This window comes from Poecilia mexicana, unplaced genomic scaffold (assembly GCF_051168715.1).
Source record: "Poecilia mexicana isolate PSO_F unplaced genomic scaffold, ASM5116871v1 scaffold_11, whole genome shotgun sequence".
Classification (NCBI taxonomy): domain Eukaryota; kingdom Metazoa; phylum Chordata; class Actinopteri; order Cyprinodontiformes; family Poeciliidae; genus Poecilia; species Poecilia mexicana.
This window is the reverse complement of record NW_028263380.1, coordinates 23,914,036-23,941,108: the sequence shown is the minus strand read 5'-3', so window position 1 is coordinate 23,941,108 and position 27,073 is coordinate 23,914,036. Positions and strand designations below refer to the sequence as shown.

Genomic DNA, 27,073 nt, shown 5'->3' with positions numbered 1-27,073 from the left:
AGCTACTGCAGGCTGACATGATTACTTACACAGTCATATTCTGATACTCTGTTGATAAAATGGTCGCAGTGTTTATCATTCCTTTGCTTACCTGACAAATGTGTGATGGATGTTGTGATTATGGGGTGTGGTAAAATTGTATTTTACAGCAACCTGAGAGTAATTTAGCTAGCAGCCACCCCTATCCTTTCAGATTAAAGTGAATGCATCCTTTTGCCTTTTTTCACAAGAGTGGAAGTTCAATTTCACCATCATTTTTCAGCTGCATGGCACTAATATTTATATCGGCAAAAACATATATCAAACTCAAAACTCATGCATTTTTACTGAATCTCCTCACAGTGGGATGCTATTTTTATTATTATTATTATTTTGGATGCAACACACCCCAGATTCAACCATGAACCCCAAGTCCATCAGCACAGAACCCCTTCACCGCACAAGCAAGAATCCCCCACAGGGGATGATGCTGCTCAAAGGAGCCCAGAGAGGCTGATCTGAGGACGTTCACATGTTTAACCCTAACCATGAGCAGGTTTAATCTTTTTAAGAGATGCTTCGAACCTTCTGCTCCATAAAGTTAAGCAAATGTTTGACCAAAACTGGTCTTAAAAAACGTCATGATGAGTGGAAAAAAATTTCATGCAATGTCAAGTATAATATTTTTTTGTCACTAATAGAGCTAATATGAATAGCTGTTCATCATATTTATCTCATGGGTGACATTCCCACAATAGTCAACCGTGGCTTCAACTTCTCTGGCCTTATGGAAGGCTGCAATGACATTATCTTGTTTCGTTCCATAAAGAATGGCCCATTGTATCCAGGGCTTTTACACATAATAAAGGTAGCACAGAAATAAGCTCTTATCATGGCTGACAGATATTTCTGGGACATTTCTATCAGTAAGAAACCCTCCTGAGGTAGAAAAAAAAATCTTTTGAGCTGAACACTTTGTCTTCCTGTCCTTCTTCCTATGTCAGGCTTACCACAAAGCAGATGGAGCGGGAACTGTGCAAATGGCAGACACAACAATGTGTTTCTTGTTATGGTTTTATAATGTGTGTGGGCATTTATTTTATAGATAATCTACAGATAAGCCAGTGATGTGATTTCTGAAAGAAAGAGACCCTCATGTGATGAGAATAAGTCAGCTGAAATGTCCGTCAGTCTCCATGAGACTTTGGGGGGTTTAGTTGGACTTGATCATCAATGGAAGATTTTACCTGTAACATATCTTAGATTCCAGCGATCAGTCTCAGAAACTGTAACATTAAAAGAACATGAACAATTAAACACACACACATTTGCAGTAGTACATTCAGGAAGGAGAGACTTAAAGGAAAACTACACAAAATGTTGTTTCTTATTGACATTTATTGTGAACACTGAATTTTAATGGGCTTTCAGAAATGAGCCAGGGCCAAAAGTCTCTGGCTGTAGACATCATTTGGAATCTGTATTTTATTAAAGATAAAACAACAGGACCAATGGAACTACAGCAGAAACAGTTTTACAAAAAGGAAAACTTGACTGTCTATTTATTCTGCCATGCAGTGTGTCTTTAATCAACCATTTCTTGATGTGTGAGGTTTTTCAAGTTCCCCTGCAGTTTAGGAAGGTTCATGTTTTTGGGTTGCTTAAATTTTTCTTTTTGTAATTTCAGTGCAAAATGTATTAATTTGGCCTGTGTTTGTGAGCTTTTAGGGTGATTTAATTAGATTGATTTGATTAGCTTCTTTCAGGTTTGTTTTATTTTAGATTTTATTACTGAAAACATCAGAGGTAAGCCCTTTGCTTCATCTCCCCTGCTATGTGTTTATGGTTAATATTCTCTTTGCATTTGCCCTTTTGGTGATATAAGTTTAAGTCCTAATTTTTTCCTGCAATGTTTGCATGCTTTGATTTCATCTGACTTGTTGTTTTCTACTCTGTAAGCCTGCACCGATACACAGCTGAAGGAGGGGGAACTTTTTGGGAGTTCTCAGTATCTTGCCTCTTGCTTCCTGTCTTGCCTTCGCTTGTGTTTTTTTCTTTCACCTTCTGATCTCTACTTCACAACAGTGAAATTTCCTATTATATACACCAGAGTGTGTCTCCCTGAAGTGCAGGGAAGGTTTTATATCTGCACCTAAACCTTTGATATCTTTGCCTCTTTTCCTTTTTTTTCCCTCTAATATTTTCATCATAATATAAACCAACTGATGCACCTCTACGAGATGCCTGTCGAAACTAGTATATTTTAGAGACGTGAGTAAATAAAGTATTCCTGTTCTGCATGGGAAATTCTGCAAGTAAACTAAGTAAAGGTAATGGTTAATCTTTGTAGTAGAACAGCATCGTCAGCAAGTTTCCCTCACTACCGTTTGATGCTATTTTTATGCAAGCAATTTGTTTTGAAGGATTGAAAGAAGAAAAAGCCTTTTCTGTTCGACTATCACAAATATAGACATTTGTACCTTTGACAACAAACACGCCAGATTGATTTGGTGTCAAATGAAGGAAGAAAACATGGACAATTATAGTTTCTCAGGTGATTGCATGATGAACCACATAGCAGTCCGTTACATCTGAAATCCTGGAAGTTTTAGAGGAAAGCCTTATGGACTGCACCGGTAAAGTGAAAATTGCTCATTTTTTGAGCATTATTTGCTCATTTTTTGAAACCAAAACTTATCAAAAAATAATTGACCAAATTAAGACAGAAATGGTTCACCAGACACAAAATGATCTTTGCTTCATGGCCATCTTAGATCTATATCTAGATATAAACACTATTGGAAACCCGTAGGTGTACTGGAAGAGAGGAAAGCTTAAGAGAGGACCCTGAACAAAGAAACTGTTCAAAAAGGAATGAGCAAAGATATATTTATGTATTTTTTGAAATGGTACATTAAAAACAATCTGCTATTTTATTGACTAAAGTTATTGTCATGAAGTATAGACAGCAGAGGATCAATAAATATGTCACCAATGATTTTAGTGAGAAAAACTACATCTGAATTTTTCAGAATAAATAAAGTGCTCAAATTAAAAGTCGGATCTTTTTAAGTTTTGTGTGGTGACTTTTGTATATGCAATTATACCAAATCAATTCCATATTGTAGCTAATAAAACCACATGTCTCTCTTTCTGCTCTCCCAATTCCATTACAGGTATTTCACCAACATTTCCCTCAGTGGACGAGATTATTCCTTCAACAGCGATGGCTACCTGTCCAATCCCCTGATCGATGTCATTTCCTACACCAACGGCAGAGGCTGGGAGGAGGTCAGTACACAACTGTGCACACTCCCGCTAAATATCACAACGCAGCAACAAGATAAGCTAACTGCAATTTCACACTCCATCAGACATGCTAACTCATCACTGTATATTTTCACCTCTCTGCTGTCGCACAGCTTCTTTTACTCCCATATCTCATTAGATCTTCGCCTCCTTTCCTTTCCTGCCTTTGTCTAGTTTTGTCTGCCTTGTTACCCACTGCTAACACAGTCCAATATCCTGTCCATCAGAAGCCTGTTTAACAATTGCACAGTAATACCACCAAATACCCTCCGAGGAAACTTTTCAACTCCACCAGTCCTCCTTCGACCAGAAAGAAAGAAGAAAACCTCTTTGCTTTTGTTGCCCTCTGCTCCATTTGCTGCTGACCTTTAAAGACTCGATATGTTTATCAGTGAGGGCCGACTCAAGTGTGAAGTGTAGCATTGTGAGTTTTAGATTTCAAAATAGGTAAGAGGTTACTTTTCACCTTTCTATTAAATCAGAGCATGAGTGAGAGAGATTTATCATGAGAGAGAAGTTTATCATGTTTTAGGGTCAGTTAAAGGACCTTAGAACTGTGCAAAATACATAAAACGTTAAAACATGAAGGTGGTGTATTTCTGTCTCTCACTAACGGTTTCTTTGCATTGAGCCTACATAACATTACCCACAAACTGCTTTTTCCTTATCAGGTTTACACTGCTGTTTTATCATTTTTGGCCTACACACTACTAAGATAAACATTAGCAACTTTCCAATTTTGTGTTACAGTGAGTGGTTGGGCCTGTCCCATTTTGACATTTCCTTCTATTTAGCAGAAGGAACTTGGCTGACCTGCACAGAACCTAGACATCCACATCGTGATTATCATGCTGTGCACCCCTAATAAAGCTCAGTAATGAGGATGAATTGAAGGACATGTCTGCTATCAGATTCCTCTAGTCTGGGAGAAGATTTAGGGCAAAATGTTAAAAATGACAGTAACAGGCCCTGTTCATCAGGCCCCGGCGATCTAAATGCACAGTTAAATGTCTCTTCAGTTGGATTATGTGGAAGCTGTAGGTCAGGTGTTAGGGTTGTACTCCACAGATTTTTGAAGAAAAATTTGGGTTTACTGAACTGTAATGTTCCTGATACCACATTTCCCCACTCCTCCAAACACAGACACAAAAAAATAAGCAATAAATTATTTGAATGAAGTTGCATGAAAATCATCAAGCTGCATACATTTTCAATTCAATATCATACATTTAAAGTTTTCTTATACCTTGCCATAGGCACAATACAATGAACCCCTGGTATTCTCAAGGGTTAATGATCACAACTGCCCTCTGTCTAAAGTCAATTAACATTTGAGACCCCCTCTAAGACTGCTTAATACTGTATATTTTAATAATTCAAACCCCAAATAAACCTCAATATACATGGAAACCATCCTAGTATTACACCAGAAGCTAATGTCTTTTTTGCCCCTAATGTCTTTGCGGCACAAAAAAATCAGCACCAAGGAAAAGAAAATACCACTTGTAGATTGGCTGATTTGCAGCCAATAAGGTTCTGCATAGCATAACACTATAACACTTTTTCTGTGATATTTCAACAGAAAAATCACAGAAAAAAAAAAAAAAATAGGTGAATAATTTAATAATGAACTGTAAGGGGTCCAATGTAAAATGAGGTGTGCAATGTTTGTTTTGTCAAAAAAACTGGCCCTTTATGTAATCTTTTCCTCACAATTTCTCTCTGCCTGAGTGTTTTAAATATATATATATATAGACCCTTTTTATTTGCCAGTTTTTAAACTAAGTGGAGATTATTATTTGGAAATAGCACACTGCATTTAAATGTAGGTATTTAGTATCCAATTTAGGTAATGAGGGCATTGGGTATAAAACCAACCAGGGGAAAGCAGCAAAGTGCTTCACTGGTTCATTGTATGCATTCAATTTGCCTTAGCAGACATTAGTGGTAAATGTATGGCACTTTGCCTGAGTGGGAAATTAGTTGGAAACAGCTAAAACCTGATGCAGTGCATCTTTCTCTCTGAGTTTAATGAGTTCAGCACATGGTTCCAGGTTAATAAACTATTATGCAGAAAAAAATATATAGGAACGTACATTCTTATAAAACAGTGATAAAATGGAATGACATTTTCTTATTTTCATTCTAAGATGATTTTTACATGGCAGTCCTAAAATAAAACAAAATACACAAAAATCCACAGTTATAATGCTCCTTACCATTGAAAATCTATAAAAGATCTTCCAAATCACCACAAAGTCTTTCAAAGACAAGGTAAAACCAAACTCCACCTGTTGCTTTAATCGTTGATCTTTTTTTTGTTTTGGTTTTTCAAATTCAACACTGGGTTACACCTTTGACTCACCTTTCTACAGCTTTCCACTATATTTAAGAATTATATGTACATTTTAAAATAATTTTAAACTTGATGCTTTTAATCTTACACAGTAATTGGACCTTTTTCTCAGATATATTTTCTTTATCTAACTATTCTGTATCCAGTCAAATATAAACTGCCTTTAACAACACAGGTTTTTAGACGCTATTGCAGCTCAGTCCCCAGGGTGCTGAGAAAAAAAAAAATCATAGTTCAAACCAAACAGAATGTGAAACGTTTTAGCACAAATCTCCAAGCTTCCTTAAAAGCCAGACCTGAGTAACGTACAAGAGCTGCTAGAGCTTTTCATTTGTTCGCTGTGCCACCTCTGACCTTACTCTTCAATCCAAACATGCGGTCTGCCAGCAGCACAGTGTAAGAAACTAAACAGCCAGACAGAAAAAGAAAACTACCAGCAAAAAATATGACATTACCCACAGAAAAATAATTTTTCTTCATGCATTATGGATCTTTTGATTTATTTAACATGCAACTAGGATGTAAACATTGTAGTTACTTTACATTCACTGCAAAATAAAAATGTTCCTGTTTGCATGTGGTCATTGTGCAAATGTTACAAACTTTGTATAATAACATTATACAGTTAGGTCAAAATTATTCAAACTCCTTTCAAATTTACATTTTTGAATTACTTTCATTTACCAGGAAGTGTGTTTGTGTTGGGAACTAAGACAGGTGTCTTTCAAAATAAAGCCAAAAAAAAAAAAACAAGAAAAAAATCCTTACTGGCGTTTTAGCAAAGAAAAAAAAAGATCTTTCTGCTATACTTCCATTACTATTATAGAAATTTTGTTTGGTGATTTCCTCCAAATATTTGAGGTTGGTAGGTCAGCTCACCATCTCTGTAATGCTTAGCCCCAAATATTCTCCATAAGATACATAATGGACCTCCTACTACTTTTAGTCATAGACAACATGTTAGTGAAATTAAAAGAATATGTTAAGCCTTAATCTCTCTAAGGGTCACCAACTCCAGTCCTCCAGTTCTACCATCCTGTAACTTTTAGATGCGTCTCTGCTCAAACACACCTGGATCAAATAAGCTGCTCGTTTCCAGCCTATTGCAGAGAGGAATGAATGCTGGTGAGGGAATTCAGACATTTTGGAGCAGAGGTGAATCTAAAAGTTGCAGGATGGTAGCCCTCGAGGACTGGAGTTGGTGACCCCTGCTCTAAGGGATAAAGAATTTTGGGCATAAATGTAATGTCTAGAAATCTTACTCATAGAAAAAGTCAAAGTATTTATGTATTTTTTACAAGATGTTGCTCTTTTTTTATAGGTCATGAATTGCAAGATTTCCTTAGGATCCAATGCAGCAGAAAATATGATTTTTTCCAAGGGACTAGATTTGAAGATGACTAGTGACTATGTACTCTTTTTAGCCCCCCTAGGTAATGTTGCCAACATTTTATGTCTTGTTTTCTATAAACATATTTCACAAAAGATAAACTAATAAATAAAGTTACTTTGTAACATGTGCACCAATGCACAACTTCCAGAACTCAAAGTGACTTATTTGAGTGGACATTTTGCTCTTTGTCTCAGTCTTTTTTTCTCATACCATCTATGCAGTCCCTATGGTGGGTTATGTAGGGCCTGTATTATTCAGTAGTGTATCAAATTAAAATGGATGTTCTTGTAGCTGTGACAAAAACAAAGGGATGTAAAATGAGTCACTATATGTCAAAAGAGCTGAAGCAGAAAATAATGTTTTTGTTTTGTATATATATATTTTTTACATTTAAATAGTTACATCAGTAAAGTTAGAATCCTAAATACAGACCAGAGTGTAATTTTAGTAAAGCTACAATCAAACCTCACAGGCTAAGTCATCATGGTCAGTCTATACTTCAAGGTTAGCTTTCGGTTACTAAAAGCAGTTCAGAATGACGTTTAAAGGAGAACAGCCTTTTCAATGACTTGAGAACCTGCTGATTTGTAGAATCTTTTTTTCCAATAACACACTTTAAACTGATCAAATATCACACATATGATGCAGAAAGTATAATTACATTTTCTTTCCATGCTCTTTTACACTGACCTTGGATATTACTGCATTGCTCCTTGTTAACTGCAATAAAACTCATCATCAGGGATTTACTATTTACTCTTTGATTTAATTAGTTCAGTTAAACAGAATTACAGGCTCCAGTTTCAGACACAAGTCAGACACACTCTGGTACACTCAACACTTCTTAGTAAAAATGGGTAGTGAGTCAACCACCAGTGTTTTGGTAAGGTGGTGATGTAGAACATTGTAATGTCCTGTTCTCTTTCCCAGTCTTGTAGCTTATAATAAGGCTTTTATTTCCTATGCAATGACCAAGACAGACAGTAGAATAATTTTCTTTCTAAGTCTTTCCTTTGAGCTCGTCTGAATTTTTTTTAAAAGAGACAAGTTGTCCTAGAATATAAAGCTTTATAGATTTTCATTTTAACATTTTATGGCCTGACATACATATTATGTTGTCAAGGTAGCTCTAAGTCTTTCTAAAGGTCTCTCTCAGCAGTAAGCACCGCTTTGTGTGCTGTTACAATGAGTGTATTAGTTTGAAAGATTTGACTCGAAGCTGTGTTGTATTAAAATGTAACTGGGTGCAATGAAATGAATTGAAATATATTTTTTTTGTTGTTGTTTTTACAGAATTTCTGCTGCAAATATAAACATGCTCACTACAAAGTAACACTAGTGTGGGTTGTGCGTCATCCACGACATAATGTGACATCCTAAGTACTTTAGCAGAGGGCAGCTAGACCTCTTTTCCTGTTCCTTGAAAATGTTTTAACTTTCATCCAAGCAGCCGTTTGGCTGAGAGGAAAAACACCAAAGTAGAATAAGAGTTAACTTGCTGGGTCACAGAGTCTTTAGGGACTGAAAGTCTGTGAATATTCAGCTATGATGAAAGCAAATTTTTCCAACATGATACAAGTGTGCTTGTTTGAGAATGAGCTGATAAGTGCACAGTGCCTTTGTTTCTTGAAATTGGGTTATTAAACAATCATACTGTGAATTATGTTTTAAAAAAGGCACTCCCAGTTAAGGATAATTAATTAATTAAGATTTAAGTGCTCATTGGATTTCTATTGAAATAATAAGAATGGACTTAGATTTGCTGTAGTTTGTGGAGTTTTATGGAATTCCTTAGAATTCCTCATCATTATTTGGCATTATAAAAAAAGAAGGATAAGCATTCTGTAGAATCTGCAGATTGTTTTTTATTGTAACATTTTGCTTCTTTTACTTTTTGCAAATTTTACTGATTTTCCCCACGCACAGACATTTGGCCAGCAGAGTCTAGACAGAAAAGGAAAACAATAAATCCACTGCAAGCAGGAGTCTCATGGATGATTGCATACCCACTGACTATGAAAAATGAGTGGCAGGAGTATTTTTTCTCTTTGGCGCACCACCGATAATTTATCCCCCCTTTGAACTAGAGTTAACTTTTGTAACATACATGGAATGGGGATATGGTAAAATGAAAATGCAAGATAAAGTTACTTTGACATCGTTCATTTACAGTGATCTGCAAAAGTATTCAGAATTTAATCACTTTGTTCATACATTGTGACATCATAACCTCAAAATTCAATGTATTTTATGATAGACCAAGAATGGCTAACTGTTAGGTGGAAAAATATAAATGGTTTTCTTATATTTTTCAGAACGTGATATGAATCTGAAAATTGTGCTTTTATTCAGTTCCCTGTACTCAGGTGTCTATAACTAAATCTCATTACAACAAACTACATTTGAAGTTGCTTAATTGTTACATGGAGTTTACCTGTACTAAAGATAATCTTAGCATCACTGAATAAACAGCATGATGAAGTCCAAAGAATGACATATCAGAGGGAAAATTACAGAAAAATCAAAATAATTCTCATTTGCAGTTTACTACAAAGCATGTAAGGGATAAAGTGAAAATATCGGTCCTCAAGGCAGGAGAAACTACAGCTGAACCTTTTGCTTTGTGGTGGAAAACTAACTGCACTTTACCATGAACACACTACATGCTGGAGGCACCATTATGCTATGGGAATGCTTTTCTCCACCAAAATTGATGGAATTATGGATTTATCTACTTACAGATAAATCCAAATTTTTCTTTTTAGAAAAAGAAAAAGTTTCTAAATTTGGAAGAAAACCTGTTACAGACTGAAAAACTGCAGAAACTAAATGCAGTTCCACGACTGGGCCGTGGCGTGGCCGGACGACGGTCACCCTTCTCCGTTCGCGCACAGCATGTTTGTGGAGAACGTGGTGCTAAATGACCTGCAGACGACCTGATTCTAGACGGTCGGCAGGTAGATAGGTCAGTCAAACTTTATTAACAAACCAGCGTTCTGACAACTATCCCAGCATGCACCGCACGCTTCTTCTTCTACGGGCGAAAATGAAGTAGGCGGCTGCTTACCGTAGTTGCTAGACCTGTTGTGGCTCAATATTGGTCCATATATAAGGTTCACCGGATTATAAGGCGCACTGTCGGCTTTTGAGGAAATTGAAGGTTTTTAGGTGCGCCTTATAGTGCGGAAAATACGGTAGTTTTGAAATAATGACAATTAAAACAAGAAAAAAAGGTTTATAGGAGGTTTTGAATTTACTAAAAATGTCACAATGAAGGATCTATTTTTGTTTTTTATGTTTCAGGTTGGCTGGTGGGAGAACGGACACCTGCGCCTGCGTTACCATCCTTGGTCTCGTTACGGCTCCTTCCTGAAGCCTCTGGACGATGCTCAGCACCTCAGAGTGGTCACCCTGGAGGAGAGGCCCTTTGTCATCGTGGAGCCTGCTGACCCTGGAACCAGCTCCTGCATCCGGGACTCTGTTCCCTGTCGCATGCCTATTAATTCCAGGTAGTAAAACAAAATGCATAACATGATTTCAAATTAAATTTTTTAGGGGTGCTTGAAAATAATATGTTGTTGTGGCTACAAACAGAGGTAATAAGAAAGTATGGTAAAGTCTCTGGCATTATGAATTGACTATAGTCAGGGTTACGTCAATTGCCAACCCTGACGTAATGTTTTCTCTATCAACCAGCTTCATAAAAAGAAAAAGGTTCAACATCTCATTAAACATCTTCCTCCAATTCTCAAGCTGACGTTCCTGAAGTAGTTATTAAACTTTATGGCCACCGTCTGCATCATCCTAAGATGAACTGTGCAAACAGAGAATGTTTAATGAAATAGTTTTCCACTCAAACCCATTGATACGGATATATAAACAGATTTTTAATTGTCGTGGGGGATTAGATCATTTTCTTCCCAGCATTTATGTAAACAATAAAAGGACATCAACAGATCAAAACAAACATTTATGGGAACAATAGTCTGTTAAAACTATTCATTAAAACTGCAAAGGAAGCTTGAAACTATAACGTTAACCAAGGATAACAGCTGTTTTTAATCAATGCAAATAATAAACAAGAAGGAAGACATACAGAGTATTACAGCCAGTGAACAACACTGCATCCCGTAGAGGGTAAATATGAAGGTATGGGATGTTAAGTAGTTTAAATGCTGTAGTCATTAGATAAATTTTAAACATTTCATGAAGCTGAATATGACCTACATCTGGCACGGCAAATACAATGTTTCATGTCCCACATTCAATATAGCCTAAATTGGTGCAGATTATTTATTTTTATATGTTCATACAGTTAATTTTATATAAATGTTGTCAGATAAAGACAGATTCCACATTTGTGTGCGTGTGTGTGTGTGCGTGTGTGTGTGTGTGTGTGCGTGTGTGTGTGTGTTCTGGCCTCCTGGTCTTTCATTAGTAAACTCTTTTTCCCACCTGCACTTATTTTAGTCGTTAGAGATAATGAGTTCATTCTTCATCAATTAATGGCTTAAAGAGTGAAATGACTAGCTAACACAAAATCCATAGTAATCACCAACATCAGGTATCAAGAGATGAGTTTAGTCAGAGACTGCATTACCAGGCATTCAAAACTGCCTTAATTGGGATCACAGGTATTACTATCCCATCTATCTGATCCCTGTTACTTACAGTTAAAGTCTCAAATTTCCTAACTGTTTCCACATAATTATATTTCTCTGCATTTGTAGTAATGAGAAATAATTTTGCGAAGCCATGCAATTAATTGCTAAACACCCAAGCTGCATTGGTTGCAGTATGAAATTCTTTAATATGCAAATGGTTAAAGTTGAATTAGTGTTAATTGAGATGATGCAATTTCTGATTGAAACTTCTGCAGCTCAGTCGTCTGCATTTCATTAAGTTTCTACAAAGATCAGGCAGATTTGAAAGATTCTTACAATTCCCATTCTTCTTTCAGCTTCTAATTGAAACAATTTCCCCCAGAGTTCAGACTGTGTTGCTTGGTAACACAGTCAAGAGGTTACAATAGCTAAGTGTCTGAGAGGCCATCAAACTCACTCTTGCTATGGAGAGCTGATGGAGGCCACTGCAGCCACTTGACTGATAGTCATCAAAAAGTACTTGAATTCTTCTATGTGTTGCTTGCACATCATGCTGAGGTGTTTGCTGCGTAAAGTCTGAAAAGCAGACTCATTGCAGAAATCTAGTGTGTTTTCAATAAAACCTAGAAGCAAAACACATATTTTTATTTTAATTATACAGAACATTTTAGAAAAAAACATTTAGCTGCTGGAGTTATCAAAACATCCCTTCTCCAAATGCATTGGCAAATTGCCAGTATTGATCCACTCAAAGTCACCCACTAATAATTTATAAATCTGCCTTCTTTTTCTTCCATCTTCTTTAATATGGTTAAAATGCCTTTATTCAGTCAGGTTTTTTGGACATTCTCCTTAGGTTTTGCCATCTTATTACTGTTAAAGTTTGATGTTTTTACTAATATGTGTCCTTTCTCTCACTATGTTTCTTAGTTTGGTGTTGGACGGAGCTGCACCCATGAAGCACTGCTGCAAAGGGTTTTGCATTGATGTTCTAAAGCGCTTGGCTAAGATTGTAGGCTTCACCTATGATCTTTACCTGGTGACAAATGGCAGACATGGGAAAAACATTGATGGGGAGTGGAACGGCATGGTTGGAGAGGTGAGATCCATAATATTACCAAAATGTGATTTTGACTTTACAATACTTTCCATATTCAGGCGTTTAAGTTGAAGAAGCTTGTTTTTAAAGTAGAGTTCTTCATGAATTTAGATGCTGTGTAATAGAATGCTGGAAATCTCTTTGTCAGTGAATCCTGTATGTTGATTTTTACACAGGTTGCATTCCTGCCTAAAAAAAGAAATAATTTTTTTTTTTTTAGAAAACTAAGAATCATTTCAAAATTTAAAATGGCATATTAAAACAAAATTTTATATTTTGAATTATTAATTTATCTGGCTGGTAACTATCTCTTGTTCCCTGTTTTACAGACCATTAATTACCAAATAATTATCTAGTTAGTAATTGCCAAATTACTTGAGACTGTTAAAATGTAATCTGATTTTGATTACCCACTAGAATTTGTTTCACTTACGTAGAAACACACCGTAGCTTTGAAACATGCATGGCTTCATGTTTCAAAGTGAAAACCTAATAAATGAGAACCAATGACTCGGTTGTCTGATTCCTGTTCATTGAATGAATTGTCAGTGTCTTTTAGACATCTGCTGAATGCTCAAAATCACAGTATCATACATTTTACAGCAATGTACACTTTCTTCAGGAAGATTGTAGGATTAAAGTCTCGCTGAACAATGACTGCTCCATTCACTGGAATCCCAAATCCCTTGGAGACACATTTGAAAGAGAAAGAAAATTAGTTTTGGCAGAGATGAGCAAATCTTTAAGAGAAGAGGTTGCTTTTGACCTCTGGTTTTGTACAAATGTTTTACTCAAGAGCAAAAATGTTTGAAATTTGAAAATTGGTGGCTTTCATACTCATTTTTTTTTCCCCTGTAGCCACATGTTTCTTAAAGTAAACTCAAAGAAACTGGCACTGAGCTGCCTCCATGGGTCATTTGTAACAGCCACTCAAAAACCTTTATGGCTGATTGAAGTGGTATTAGTCTTTCTTTAGAACAAGCCAGATTTGTCTTAAAAGAATATTGTTTTGCATTTTGTGGTCTGCTATGACTGAGTTAATAGCTCAGTGAATTGAGCTTTTAGAACCATTTAGCCAAGCTTGTATTTTAAGCTCCCAAAAGCCATAAATGCCAATCTGACACCTACCACTTGCTGCTATACAAACACTAGGACTTTTCCAGTGTCACACTGGCCACCTAGATATTTTAAGGTGGACACACATTTATATAAAAATCTTGACCAAACAGTTTGATCATTTGGAATTTGTTAGCAAGCTACAACAAAGTTTGCACTCTATATCCTACATTTAAAATGTCCGCCTGCGTGTTTTTGCTTATTTTAATAGTACTCAGTACTTAAAATGTCCTGAGTAAATATTTTTGCCCATTTATCCATAACAACTGGAACTTTCAATATCTAGCAAATTATTTTCACAATTTACCATCTAATAAAAGAGTGCCCCTTAGATTCATTTCACTGCCTGTTATGGCAGGTGTGAAATTACCGTAATAACCCGATATTGGCTGGAAAGTGCAACGTCTCCCCTTTCATAAACCTTTCTAATTTTTCAGATAGCACAAAGTGTGGCAGAATTACAATACTGCAAATTTGGCTGGATCATCAGCTCTCCGTTTAGGAGTTAAAGGTTTACAAAAATATACGTTGATAGGCAACAGGTTCTGTGAAACTGCAGTACTGCCCACGTTCTCAGTCCACTGAACCTAAGAATGGTTGTAAACAGCATAATAAAGAAGCATGTTGTAACTTTGTGGTAAAGGTGCAGTATCAGAATGATTGGGAGATTCTTAAAGGAACAGAGGCCACTTTCAACGCGTCAATTGTGAAGTCAAATTTCTCTCAGTTATTTTTGATATATACAGCATTTTTATAACCATTAGAGCTAATAGTTACTACACTGTGCTATAAAATAGTGCCATGTATCTGGAACATACACATTACACCCCTTTAAACTCTTGCCTTTGGTTTTGGTAAAAAAAAAAAAAAAAGTTGTTCAGCTGCAAAAATATCCAAACATAGATGATCTTTTGATTTTGTGGTCTGTTTTCTTTTGTCAGTTTGTTGATGTCTGAAGCACAAACCAAAAAAGCATTCAAAACATTTAAAGACAAATTAGCAAATTAACGGTTTTATGTATAATTTCTAGGGACTTTTCCACTAGCAGCCTTTCAAAAAGACATAACGTCCTCCAATCTCTTTTGATGAGTCCATGAAAAATCCTAATGATAAACCTGCCTGACATGCAGAAAATACCATTTTAGCATCAACAAAGTGATTCCCCAAGAGCTATTAGTTGACAACTTGGCATATATTACATGATGAACTGAAGGATGACGCATCTCTCACATCACATTCCAGGTCTTGTTTGATTTGGGGTCTGCTTCTTAAAGACATGATTTTCATATACGAGGTAGTATTTTTTTAGACAATACTTTTACTGTAGACTTTATTTCCCAGCTTGCAGTCTTCCGTTTCATTATTTCAATCACACCTTATGTGAGTGCTTTCATAATCAAGTAAACAAAGTGGACAAGAAATTCCTATCAAAGCAGACCTTGAGAAAGTCTGAAGAACTTTTAATGAAGCTTCACTTTAAAAGATAGTCAGAATCTTTTAAATCTTTTTTTAAATGGAGTGAATGGGGGGTGGCACATATTTTTGAAGAACTGAGACTTTACTTCTCTCTTGGTCAAGACTTATTAGCTGAAGGTATTGTCCATATGTTTTTTTTTCACTGTTTCAGGGAGGTGTCAGAGATGCAGGTGGTTTCTCTTCCTCTGTCAGTGTTTCCGTCTCTCTCTCCATGTCTCCAGCTGTCTCCAGTCTAGCAACTCTCATTAACTCTCTGTAACTCATTAAGTTGCTTAATTGCAGTATCACACAAACATGTGAGCAGGGGCAGCAAGTGTGTTAAAACAACTCATCCCATCCTTTCCTTCTCCACTTCCTGCTGCATGAGCAACACCTTTTAAAAGAATACACTCAAAGCTGTCCTTTTCTATTTTATTTCTATTTCCATCCAGACCTCAGTGTCCTTTTACAGATAGTGAACGCTTCCTTTTAAACCGACGGTTCTGCTATTTCTCATCGTGTTCCTGAGCCCTGCACTTATTCTTCCTGTGTAAGTGCTTTCCAATCAGGCAGCAATTTCCAACATTCTTAATATTTTCTCACCCTACATGCTGAGTCATCCTGAGAGAATCATTGTTGTGCCCAGAATGAAGTCTTTGCTGGAATGAAGCATTTCCTGAACAAAAGTGTCACAGGTGATGCTTTCAGCCATGACTGTATTCAGATATCTAAAATGACCTACCTGGAAAAAGAGGATGACTAACAAAGTTTAATTGATTCTGACAAGAAATGATGAAACTATTGAAATGTTATCAAAAGTAGAGTACCTATATGTCCAGGGGTTCCTGTAGCAGTTTCCTCTTAGCTGTCTCCTGATGATTCAGCCAGAAGCAATTGATTTTTTTAAATTAACTTCATAGGTTTAATCCCTTGCACTTTTTTTTTCTGAAGTTGATTGAGTGCCTATTGTTTCTTCTGCATATTGTGTCTCAGCATTCTCTTTGTCACTGAAATGACCGACATGCAATTAAAACTGAAAGAAACTGAAAGAAAGGATCAAACTGTTGAATGCCACTGGAGAAATTTAGATCAAAGTTGGATTTATGATCGTGGTCATTGGACCAAACAGACCTTGTTAAAAGATACTGCAGATCTGTTCCCAAATGTACAAATTTGTACTATCTGTACAAATTAATCCATAATAATAAATTCAGAATTCAATGGACATTCGGCTGTTAGGGGTCAGTTTCTAAGTTTGAAAAATAATGTTTTGACATTTAAAAAAAATATATTTTTATGATATTAGAAAAAAATGCTTGGGTTTCTTTAGCTACAGAGGGTTTAGAGTACTGGATCGTCATTTCCACCTATCAGCTGTAAGTGACAGCAACATGAGGGATTCTCCTTAATCCGCTTCAGATTTAATTGGGATTTTATTTTTGATATTTTGAATTCAACATATCTGCAATTAACACCACCCTGGAATAAACATATTGAAACACTACATGTAATATTAGGAATAAAGGAACATGGTCATCAGGCAAACAACATTTTCCAACCTCTGTGACTACATGCATATATCCACAAGTGCACATTAAAAATGTCCAAATATACAAAAATAGGATGGTGCATGAACGCCTCACTGAATATTTTGACATTTGTTCACTGGAAAGATGTGAGCTGGTGATAGATATTTTATATATCTTGGTTCAGGAAACATCTAATTTTAAAATTATCCTCAGCAGCACCAACAGATGTAATCTACACTGATTATTACACGGATATTAGATTCAACAAAGACGAAGTTAACATGAGTCTCATTGTGAAGAAAGGTTCTCAACAAAATGACATTCTGCTCTTACAGTCTTTGGTAGTTTTTGTAGTTTATCATTTACTCTTATTCTGGACAGAACATTCTTTTTTTGTATTGTGTCTGAGAAGTGTGATATATTCACTACACTGTCAAATTCTGCAGTAGGAAGGAACCATGCAGACTTCCTAGGAGTTCTTCACTCAAGTTCTTATGAAGTAGGAAATGTCCGGGCCCAAAAGAATGTTGGTATTTTTTTCTTTTTTAAGGGAATAGTAAAGAGCTCAGTCATGCAGTGGGAGCTTGGAGTAAATGCTCCTCCACATCAAAAGGAGAGTGAGTTGAGGTAGTTCTGGCATTTGATCATGACGTCTGATTCCTCCTGTGTGCCTCACCTTTGAGGTTTTCAAGGCACGTCCTACTGAGAGAAGACCTCAGGGCTGACCCAGAATACACAGGGAGGACTAAATATCCCTTCTGGTCTGTGAACGTATTTCAGTCCCTTAAAAAATGAAGTTGGAGTGTTTCAGTGGAGAGAGGGATGTCTGGGTTTGAGAAATGGAAGAATGTATGGATGGATGTCCATAAGGAACATCCATCCATACATGCAGTATAGGTAGAAAAAAAAATATATATATATATGTATACTTACAATGATAAGAGTGTAAAGTAAACTTGTAAGTATTCAAGAAAGTACAGAAACAAGAAAAGTGTCAGTGTCAGTAGAAAGCAAAGAAAAGTTTCAGGACCTAAGAGCATGGTTAAAGGCATCTCAGTGGTGTTGGCTCAGACACTGCAAAGCCTTTATTGTTTCACAGATTCTTTGTGTCAAGCCACAGCAGAGTAATGAACTCCTGGTCAGCATCCAGCTTCTCTAACCTTCACAGTCCCTCAGTTGCCGTCATGCAACCCCTGTTCCCTGCCAGGTGAAACATGACAGAGCCGCGAATTCCCTCATTTCTTCACCTGCTGACCACCTGAGCCACAATTATTGCTGCCAGAGGAGCTTCGAAGAGGAACACAGCTCTGATTTATGTTGAAAGAAAGAAGAGAAATTCAAATCCCAGACTTAGTTCTTTATCAAGGACTATCTTGCAGTATTCTGAGAAAAACATAAAGCAGCTAATTGTTTTTGTCAAAGATTGATGAGTTTACTCAGTTTAACATGAACTATTTCATCAAAAGTCTTGTCAATTTAATTTCAGGTGTTGTGTTTTCTAGGTTGTATCCAACAGGGCTGACATGGCCATAGGTTCCCTCACCATTAATGAGGAGAGGTCAGAGGTCGTGGAGTTCTCCGTTCCTTTCGTGGAAACCGGCATCAGTGTCATGGTTTCTCGCAGTAACGGCACCGTGTCCCCTTCTGCTTTTCTTGGTAAGCTGCTGTTTAGATTTACCTTCAGGTGTCTGGATAAGTCGATTTAATTTAATTATTTCAAATTTTATTTAATTATAAGTGTAATAGTAATGCTTTTGAAAATATATAAATTTGCAAAAATCACATATCTGAATTCTTGAGACCAGAGTGACGACAAAAACATTTGATTAAGCAGCAAAAATTCCACAACTGGTGTTGCACTGTTTCTCTTGAAAAGATAGAAATTCTACAGTTAAACTTAACTTGACCTTGTGATACTTGCAGAAAACTGACACTCACATCACCTCTTTGCTTCACAGTTCTCACCTCATACTGTTCCAGCACTCTTACATACTGGGAGCCCACATCACAGTGTGTACTGCCCTTGTCTCATCAATTCAAGAACAGTCAAAAGTTTGATGATAAGCTAGTCAAGAAAAATCAACTTCTAATATAATCACCTCACTTGTAAACATTTCAAGAGCATCTATCAATACTTTTCAAACTTTTTTTGTGTATTTCACAATGGTCATATTTATTTCAAGTACAAACTTATAAAAATTGACAATGCTACCAAAGGTTACTGTAGACTGACGTTACCACAGAACACTGAACTCAGGCGCAAGGCATAAAACAAAGACAGCCTCGAAAGATAGCACAGTGTCCGTCTCAAACATAAGCTCACAATGCTAAGGTTTATGTGGGGATTTCTTCAACCAGGAAGAAAAAGTCAGAAGATATTTGGTCTGTGAGGCAATGCATTTGGAGACCTAAAACAACGGCACCTTACCCAGGAATTTAAAACAACTCTGGGGAAACCAAGTTTTCCTGTAATTTGCCACAGTAGGAAAATACCAAATCTCAGTTAACTTCACCACATCAGGTTAAAAAAATCTACATGTAACATTAAGACTCCAGTGGCCAACTTTATTTAAAGTCACATATAGGAAAATATATTTTGGTTTCTGGTTTTCATTGGGGTCAAAGCTGAGAGTCTCACTTTTCTTCACATGATCAGTCTGTGGTTTGGTTGACAGGGATTAATTGTGCTACAGTAAGTAGCTGCCAAATCTTTACTCTTGGAATGGTTTCTGTTATGCTACTCAAACTTTGAATGCCCATCTGTAGTTAGTTCATGTACAAAAGTCAACCTTTGTTTCCAAGCTTTGTTTTTTTCCAAAATATAACTTTTATGCTACGTATATGGTTGGAAGGAAAGTCATACATTTTAAAGAGATGTCCACCTGCTTATCCACAAAAAATAGTGGAAGAAACATTTTTAAAGACCATAGAAATGTATTGGCATTACAGTTTAAGATGTTTGTTTTTCAGACTCACAAGATGTATCTTGAAAATATTCCGGCCAACATCTGGTTCTTTTTTGTGTATTTCCCTTGATTGTGTGAATGTCAGTTTAACTGCCTGTCTGGGAATCACTGCCTTTCCTGGCTCCTCATTTTAGGACCTCACTGCAGTCCAGTATGAAACCAAGCTGTAATTTTACAAAAAAACTTATACAAATGTTGCTTACCTAATTGTAATAAAATACATAAAATATGATTAGATGTAGTAAGGTATTTTGTTTTACTAATACTGTTTAAAAAATATATTTTGCTATGTTGTTTTTGTAAGTTTGTTGTAGTGGTGCCAGTTTGGGATGTAAAATCTTTCAGCTGGCTTTTATACTGTTTCAATTTTCAATATTTCCAACTTACTTTGTGCTTTTTTAGCTTTAGATTTCAGCTTCCTCATTTCAAGATACACTTGTTTTATGTGTAGCTCACTTTCAAAACCAGATTTTCTTTTCCGCTACTTCTTTCATTTACTTTCCAGTTACTTTGTCTTTTTCTTGAAGTATTTCAGATATAGATAGAGACTGGCAGTATATTACATTTCCATTTAAATTTGTCCAATAAATGTTTCTTTTATCTACACTGAAACAGTTGTCACATTTGGGTTCTTAGTCATGCATTAGACTTTGGTCTAGGAAAAAAAAAAATCTCCTTTAAACTTTCTTAAAAACAGCGATGCTGGAAAAAAATCAGTAGAGGCAGTTTGCAGCTCAACGGGAATCCGATGTTGTGATGCAGTTGTAGCTGTTGGAAAGGGCTTATTTAGAAAATCTTTGGGAGTATTGACCCACTATTATTATTGCTCCCTGAGAAAACACTCTTTTTTTTCCTCTTCCACTTTAAAGCCCACTTACACAGGAGGGATTCTTTTAAAAGGACAAAAAGAAAAAACAAAAAGGTAGAAGAGAAGATATTAATACACGGCTCAGTGCCATATTAGGGGCGTTAGCTGTGGAGAACTTAAATGGATCTAAACAGGGAAGAAGGAGCAGAGCACAAATTAAGATGTTTAAAGAAATAAAATTTACAAATCCAAAAACCTGACCTGAAGATCATGAATCTAATGTAAAACCAAACCAGTAACAAAGAGAAACAATAATGGAGGCTATGCAGTTGCTATGCACTAAAAATATGATTTTTATTTTATTTATTTTTATTTTTTTTGCTTTTCTTTAGTAGAGGATGTACGTCTATGAAGGGGGTAAACCAATGAAGACATTTTGCATAATACTGCACAGTGCTCTCTGTAACTCCTCAGACATGTAATATGCCTTCACTTCTGACATGCCTTTTGTCTCCCATTTGAGGAGTCTCATTTGTGCTTTTGTTTCTCAAGCCAAAGCTGATGGATGCAGACTTAAAATGTGATTTTTACAGCACTCAAAATGATCTGGCCACTTCTGAGATAACACCTGCTGGGTAGCAAATCTTCTAAGATTAATTCCTTACATATCCAGACATAAAGAGATGGTAAGATGATGGAGGGAGAGAAATGTGGGCAGAGAGAAAGATGAAGAAAGTGTTAAAAGGAAAGAAATGAGGCAAGAGGGTCTCTTGGTACAATATAGATGTAGCACAAAAGAGTAAGCGAGCATGGTTTAATGCCTTTGTTAGAGCGCTTGAGCCATTTTAAATGCTCTCAGATGCTTTAATGTACACAGTGACTGGTTTCTGCTCATATATGTGTGTGAGCTCTGGATGGGCCAGATGAGGCTGTGCCCTGTAGCAAAAACGACTTGTTAACACAGTTCGGTGTCTCAGGCGATTACTTTCTAAGCCTTGTGTGAATTTGGTGCACATTTTGCTGCAGTGAGCAGTGCACATGTCTTTGAGTTGTAAAACAATGCTACACAGATCTGTACAGCATGGAGTATTTAACATAATTAGGGTGAAACTGCATATCCTAAACTCATTATGTCATAGCCTACTGCATGGTAATATGATGATGTGATTTTCTTTGCAAGTAAGGTAATATGGAGGCTGCTGTTGTATTTGCTTCATGTTGGAAAGAACTCCTTCAAAATGCAAACATTAGCAGCAAAACTCAATAAAATGTTCAGCTTGTTTGTCTTTGTAATAACATTTACATCTCAAAGGTCATGGATCTGACCAAAAATCAGGTTCTCTCCTCATAAACCTGATCTTTTCCTTTACGCCTTAAGTCACCTTAATTCATGCGTTCACAGCTGCAGAAGTACATCAATCCGTCTGTCAGTGGAGATTTAAAAGACAATCTGAAACATGTCACGGTTGGTGCAGCGCTCCCAAGGCTTTTTTATCTCATTTTCTCCAGGCTACAGGACAGGCAGTGATGCCACACCAAGCTCTGGCCTCATTGGTGCGGTGGTACTTTTGAATGCAATTTGTGACTGCATGCAGTGCTGACAGAATATAACAGGTATGCAAGGCCAGAGAGAATCGAGAGCAAAACGAAACGCAAGAGGTCAATAGCAAAAGAGTCAATCCAGGGAGAAAAAACAAAGCACAGTAAGAACGAGGCGACTTCAGCAAATTGAGTGGGAGGAAGAAAATGACTCATAAAACGCAGGAAGGCATTTAGAAGTTTAGTGAGCAAAGTCATTTCTGTTAAATACGGCTTAATCATCTCCTTGTTAGTTTAAAGTGATAGAAAATGTAAGCAAGAGTAATTTTCTTGAACTTTATGTAAACAGAAAACATGATTTTTTAAAATCTTTTTTTTTTCAGCCGACTTTTATTTAGAAACTGTGTTAGTTTTCCTGGATTTTTGCTCATTCTGACATCAAATACCAGATATTTTAAAGTGTCAGTAGCAACAGACCTGCATCTGTTTTATGAGAAATGTACATAATGTTGTGCCAGTTAATCCTTAAAAAAATTCAGAATTTAGTTCAGTTGAAAATGACCTCATTCTTGTCCAATAACCTACTTTCTTTAAAAAGAAAAGGTTAAAAAAATCAACACAAGTCTTCTTCAATTAGCATTTTAACTGTGTTATCACATAGTACCTGTAAGCATCATTCTTTTTTTTCTCTTTGCCTTTGCTCCCATGAATTGCATTTTATAATGGCTCAATTCTTAAAACATTCACATATTTTAATGCCTTTGTCATCAGAAACCAGGATGAGTCAGAAATGTTGATTAAAATCTGTCCGTTTAGACTCTGTCTGTGACTGAAGTCACTCTTATCACTCTCCTGTCAGCTCAGATGTTTGTTTTGCTCTTTAAACTGTTAATGCACAGTCCAATACACACAGTAATATGGAAAAACTGCCAGATACTGAAAGCTGAAATAATCATGATGGAAAAAAAAATATCTGATGACTTGAAATATGTTTCGGAGCATAAAGAAGAAATCTGTTTTTGGCATGTCCTTTTTCTTCACAATGTTCCAGTTTATAAAAGCTAAATTAGCTCCTGAGTTCAAATTATTGTCATCATTCTTTTTTTTTTTTTTTAAATAGCTAATTCTAGTTGGTATTGCAACTCCCAGGGCTCAGAGAATGACAGTAATCTGTCTAAATCCCTCAATACCGGCTGTGAACATGCTGCCACGCAAAACAAATACATGATGCCGCTGCTTTTTTAGCACCTGCTGCCAACCTGTCCTTGAGGTAGGACAAATAAACCTCATTAACCCCAATCTTAACCACGTGTGTTTCAGTGGCACTGAAACCAGACTGGCTGGTACCTGACCTCAACCAGGTGTAGGTATTACAAAGAGCAGCTTTGAAACAGGGAATGTATCTTCTGTTGATGAGCTTTGCTTCGGTATGGATTTAAAATTAGACCACTGTTGTCCCAAAAGCAAACATATCTGTTGGAGACCAAACTGTGGGGCTTGCTGAGAGGCAGCTGGCCCTGAATGGGGGCAAAAACAATAAAGCCCCTCGTGTATTAACTCAAGGCTGACATCACTTTCAAAACAACGCTGCTTCTTTTCACGCTCCTCACCCAAAAGACTATAAGAAAATAAATATCATGCAACCTTCAGGATTTTCAGGGCACAAAGTAATTATTTACAATCTTCCTCTGTCAAAGCAATTTTGATTTATCCACAGGTGTACAGCACACGTGACTGGATTAAAAACTACACATTGTGAAAAGCAACTATAAACAGGTTCCTCTTGCTCCGAGCTAATGAAACAGAGCTCATGTGCAGACACTAGCAAGTCGGTAGCTTTAAGTGCTTTGGATTTCACTTTATTAGTACAACCTCCAGAAACATTAAAATTAAATACTTGTAAGTGTTAAGAAACACTAATTCAAAGCAAATAGGCTCTTTCAGTTTTTGTTTTTTTTTCTGACAATGCATTTTCCTACAATCCAATAAAATCATTTCTTATTTTTTGTAAATCATGTGCAGCAAAGTAATGACGGTTTCTACTCTTGCGGTATGAAAAATCTTGGTAGAACTATAAAGCAGTGCCTCAGCCCTCATGGCACGCATTTTGGCAGCTCACGCAGCCTTAAAAGCATATTAGCCCTGCCAGGCAGCGAGTTTAATGGATAAATCCTGAGAGTCTCCACCTGCTCCCTCACTGTACACCTCTGCAGGGAAGCCTCGGCTAAAAGCCCGGTATGTAAACAGAGCTTGTAGCTCTTTGGTATGCCTGCACAGTGTCGACTTTGATTTAGCATCTTCACCTGTAAGGTGGAGATGAATCAACCCAGCAGCTCTGCTTTTCTCTCCAGTGTAGTTTGATTAGCAGTACACCTGCTAGCACTGTTGATCTCAGTCTGTGTTGCACAGTGGAAAATCTCAGATGGATCTTTTTGTTTCCGCTGCCAACAGTTTCGCTCTTCCTCGCTTTGTGAAAAGAAAATAAGATTTTTTTTTTGTGTTGTAGTTTTCAGGTTTTACATTTCTTTCTATAGAGGTAAATTTAACACTAAAAATATTCTTGACATTAACACAACCTGATGTATTTGATATTCCTTACATAAATATGTCCGTCAAAAAAAGTAGCACTGATGTAACGTGACAAGGATACAATGTATTGTTTACTCGCCAAGAAAGCCTTCCCATGTTTATGAGCCAACGCTCCCTGTGCTGTTTCCTACTGTAAACTGTATGGCTTCCTAACTTTGTGCTGGTCTTTGTAAAATTATCAACACCTACAGTTATGCATTTAATAAAAAGTAAGTAAGAATTTCTCCAAAGTAAAGGATTCCACAAGTCCAAGTCCATATTTTAGGCTAATAAATATAGTATGGTTACTGTGGAAAGCTGGCTTCTTGTTGAGAGATGGTTCAGAAATTGACAATAATCATGTATAGCTAAACACTGCAAAAAAACAAACAAAATCACTTTTACTTGGTAAAAAACGTCTTTAAATCTGTTCTTGCATCTATTGGAAGGCAATACTCATAACAGTAGAACATTAAATTTCTTTTTAATTTACCTAAAGCCCTTCATGTACACAGTATGACATTGAAAATGAATATTTTACCAAAAATACATAAAATCTGAAAGTTTAAGTCATTAGATTGTTCATTATAGACTCAAACTAAATGCTCATGGCTAAAAAGGAAACAGAAAAGACAAATCCTTCCTCTTGCTTTCTGTTCACCTCTTCGCCATTTTCAGTGTTTTTTGTGGACAAGATCCAATATTTTTCTCCTTACAAAATATTAGGCTTACGATAAGTTAAAAAATTAGCATTTGACTGTCTTTATAGATACAACCAGCCCCCTCACAGATAAAAACAATACTGCTAAAGTTAAAGCCAGTAGAAGGCCCAGAACTCTTTTTTTTTCTCTCTCTCTTCCTTTTCTTGTCCACCATCCATTCAAGTTCATGTTTGATATTGTCGGGCTTTGTGGATGACGGACACCTTTCTATAACTTTATCTGATGTTTGCATGGGCGTCTGTGTTTCTCTGTGCGTTGCAGAGCCCTACAGCCCGGCGGTGTGGGTGATGATGTTTGTGATGTGCCTGTCAGTGGTGGCTGTCACCGTCTTCATCTTTGAGTTCTTCAGCCCCGTGGGATACAACCGTAGCCTGCAGAGCGCCAAGAGTAAGAGATGGAGTCCCTCCAGCTTTAGCATGCCAATCAAGCCACCGCCACTGCTCATGTCACGCCATTATTACCAACTTGTCAATTTGTCAGTTAAGTAAGCGAGGGGGGGCTGATTTGAGGAGGACGTTTGCACAAATTATGCAAAGCGTCCTATTTTTCTTAATTTTTTTTATTTATTTATTTGACTGCACAAGTCAAAGCAATCACTCCACAGTATGCCTCATTTATATGTTATAAAGCAAACACTGACAATGCAGTGATGGATGGTTTTGACATTTTTCTGCCACTTATCAGTTTATGATTTAGTCCAACTTTTTGCTGACTGCCATTCTGTCCAGCCATATTCATTTTACTTGATTATCCAGAGATGTTTCTCATTATATTTTATTTGATTGACACATGTTGTAAAAAACTATTTCAGCATGACAGGCCAAAGGCAGTTTAGATTCTCCTTCTGCATTAAACCTTCTTGAGTTTAACCTTCAGTAGCAAACATTTTATTTCACATCTAAGATTTGTTTTTGGTCGTAATAACAGAACTATATCACTATAAATGTAGAATAGCAAAGGTCAAATATTCAATGTGCCATCTCTGTTCAACCACATATCCTTTAGATATCACTGTTGAACTTTTGAATTAGTTAGGTCCACTTTCTGTTCAGATTCTTACATTTACATTGATTTGAATAACATTCTGGCCAGAACCAATATTGAAAAACCACATATTTAAATTTCCAAGTCCAACAACAAGTCTAAAAATGTCTTTTTTCTGCTGTTTGGTGAAAGTTCCTCGACTACTTTATTACAACTGGCCCAAAGAAATGCATACGTTAACAGGATAAAACCTTCAATAAGTGTTTGGAGAATCCTTATTGTAAAAGGTTTGGCTGTGTTTCCGGTGGACATTTTTTTAGAAGGTTGAATCCCTGCAGTAAATTCAAACCAAACACACCAGCAGCACCAGACGATACAGTGTTTATGTAGTTTTTTTCCTTGAACACTACATGTTATGTAACATCATCTTTGACGTATTTGTTATTCATGTTTTGTTAGCAAAATTGATAAGATATAATATTTTCATGTGGTGCCAGGAAATCAATCTGTATTAAATTCTCAGGAGTTGTATCCAGTCAGCAAATGTATAGAATTGATTTCAGTAGCTTCCAGGTCTGAAAAAGCAGTAAAATACAAGAAGAGTGTTATAAATCATTTATCCTTCTTTACATTATTCCCTGTCCCT

General features: G+C 36.5%; 1 protein-coding gene across 1 annotated transcript in view; it reads left to right on the top strand.

Annotated features, from left to right (window-relative positions):
- The window catches only part of grin2da (glutamate receptor, ionotropic, N-methyl D-aspartate 2D, a), a 97,195-nt gene that overhangs the window by 42,223 nt on the left and 27,899 nt on the right, over nucleotides 1-27,073 (top strand). Inside the window, exons 7-11 of the mRNA XM_088010443.1 lie at nucleotides 3,156-3,270; nucleotides 10,341-10,546; nucleotides 12,572-12,740; nucleotides 18,343-18,496; nucleotides 25,705-25,830. Of these exons, the coding sequence (XP_087866569.1) occupies nucleotides 3,156-3,270; nucleotides 10,341-10,546; nucleotides 12,572-12,740; nucleotides 18,343-18,496; nucleotides 25,705-25,830 (770 nt within the window). The remainder of the gene's footprint in view (nucleotides 1-3,155; nucleotides 3,271-10,340; nucleotides 10,547-12,571; nucleotides 12,741-18,342; nucleotides 18,497-25,704; nucleotides 25,831-27,073) is intronic.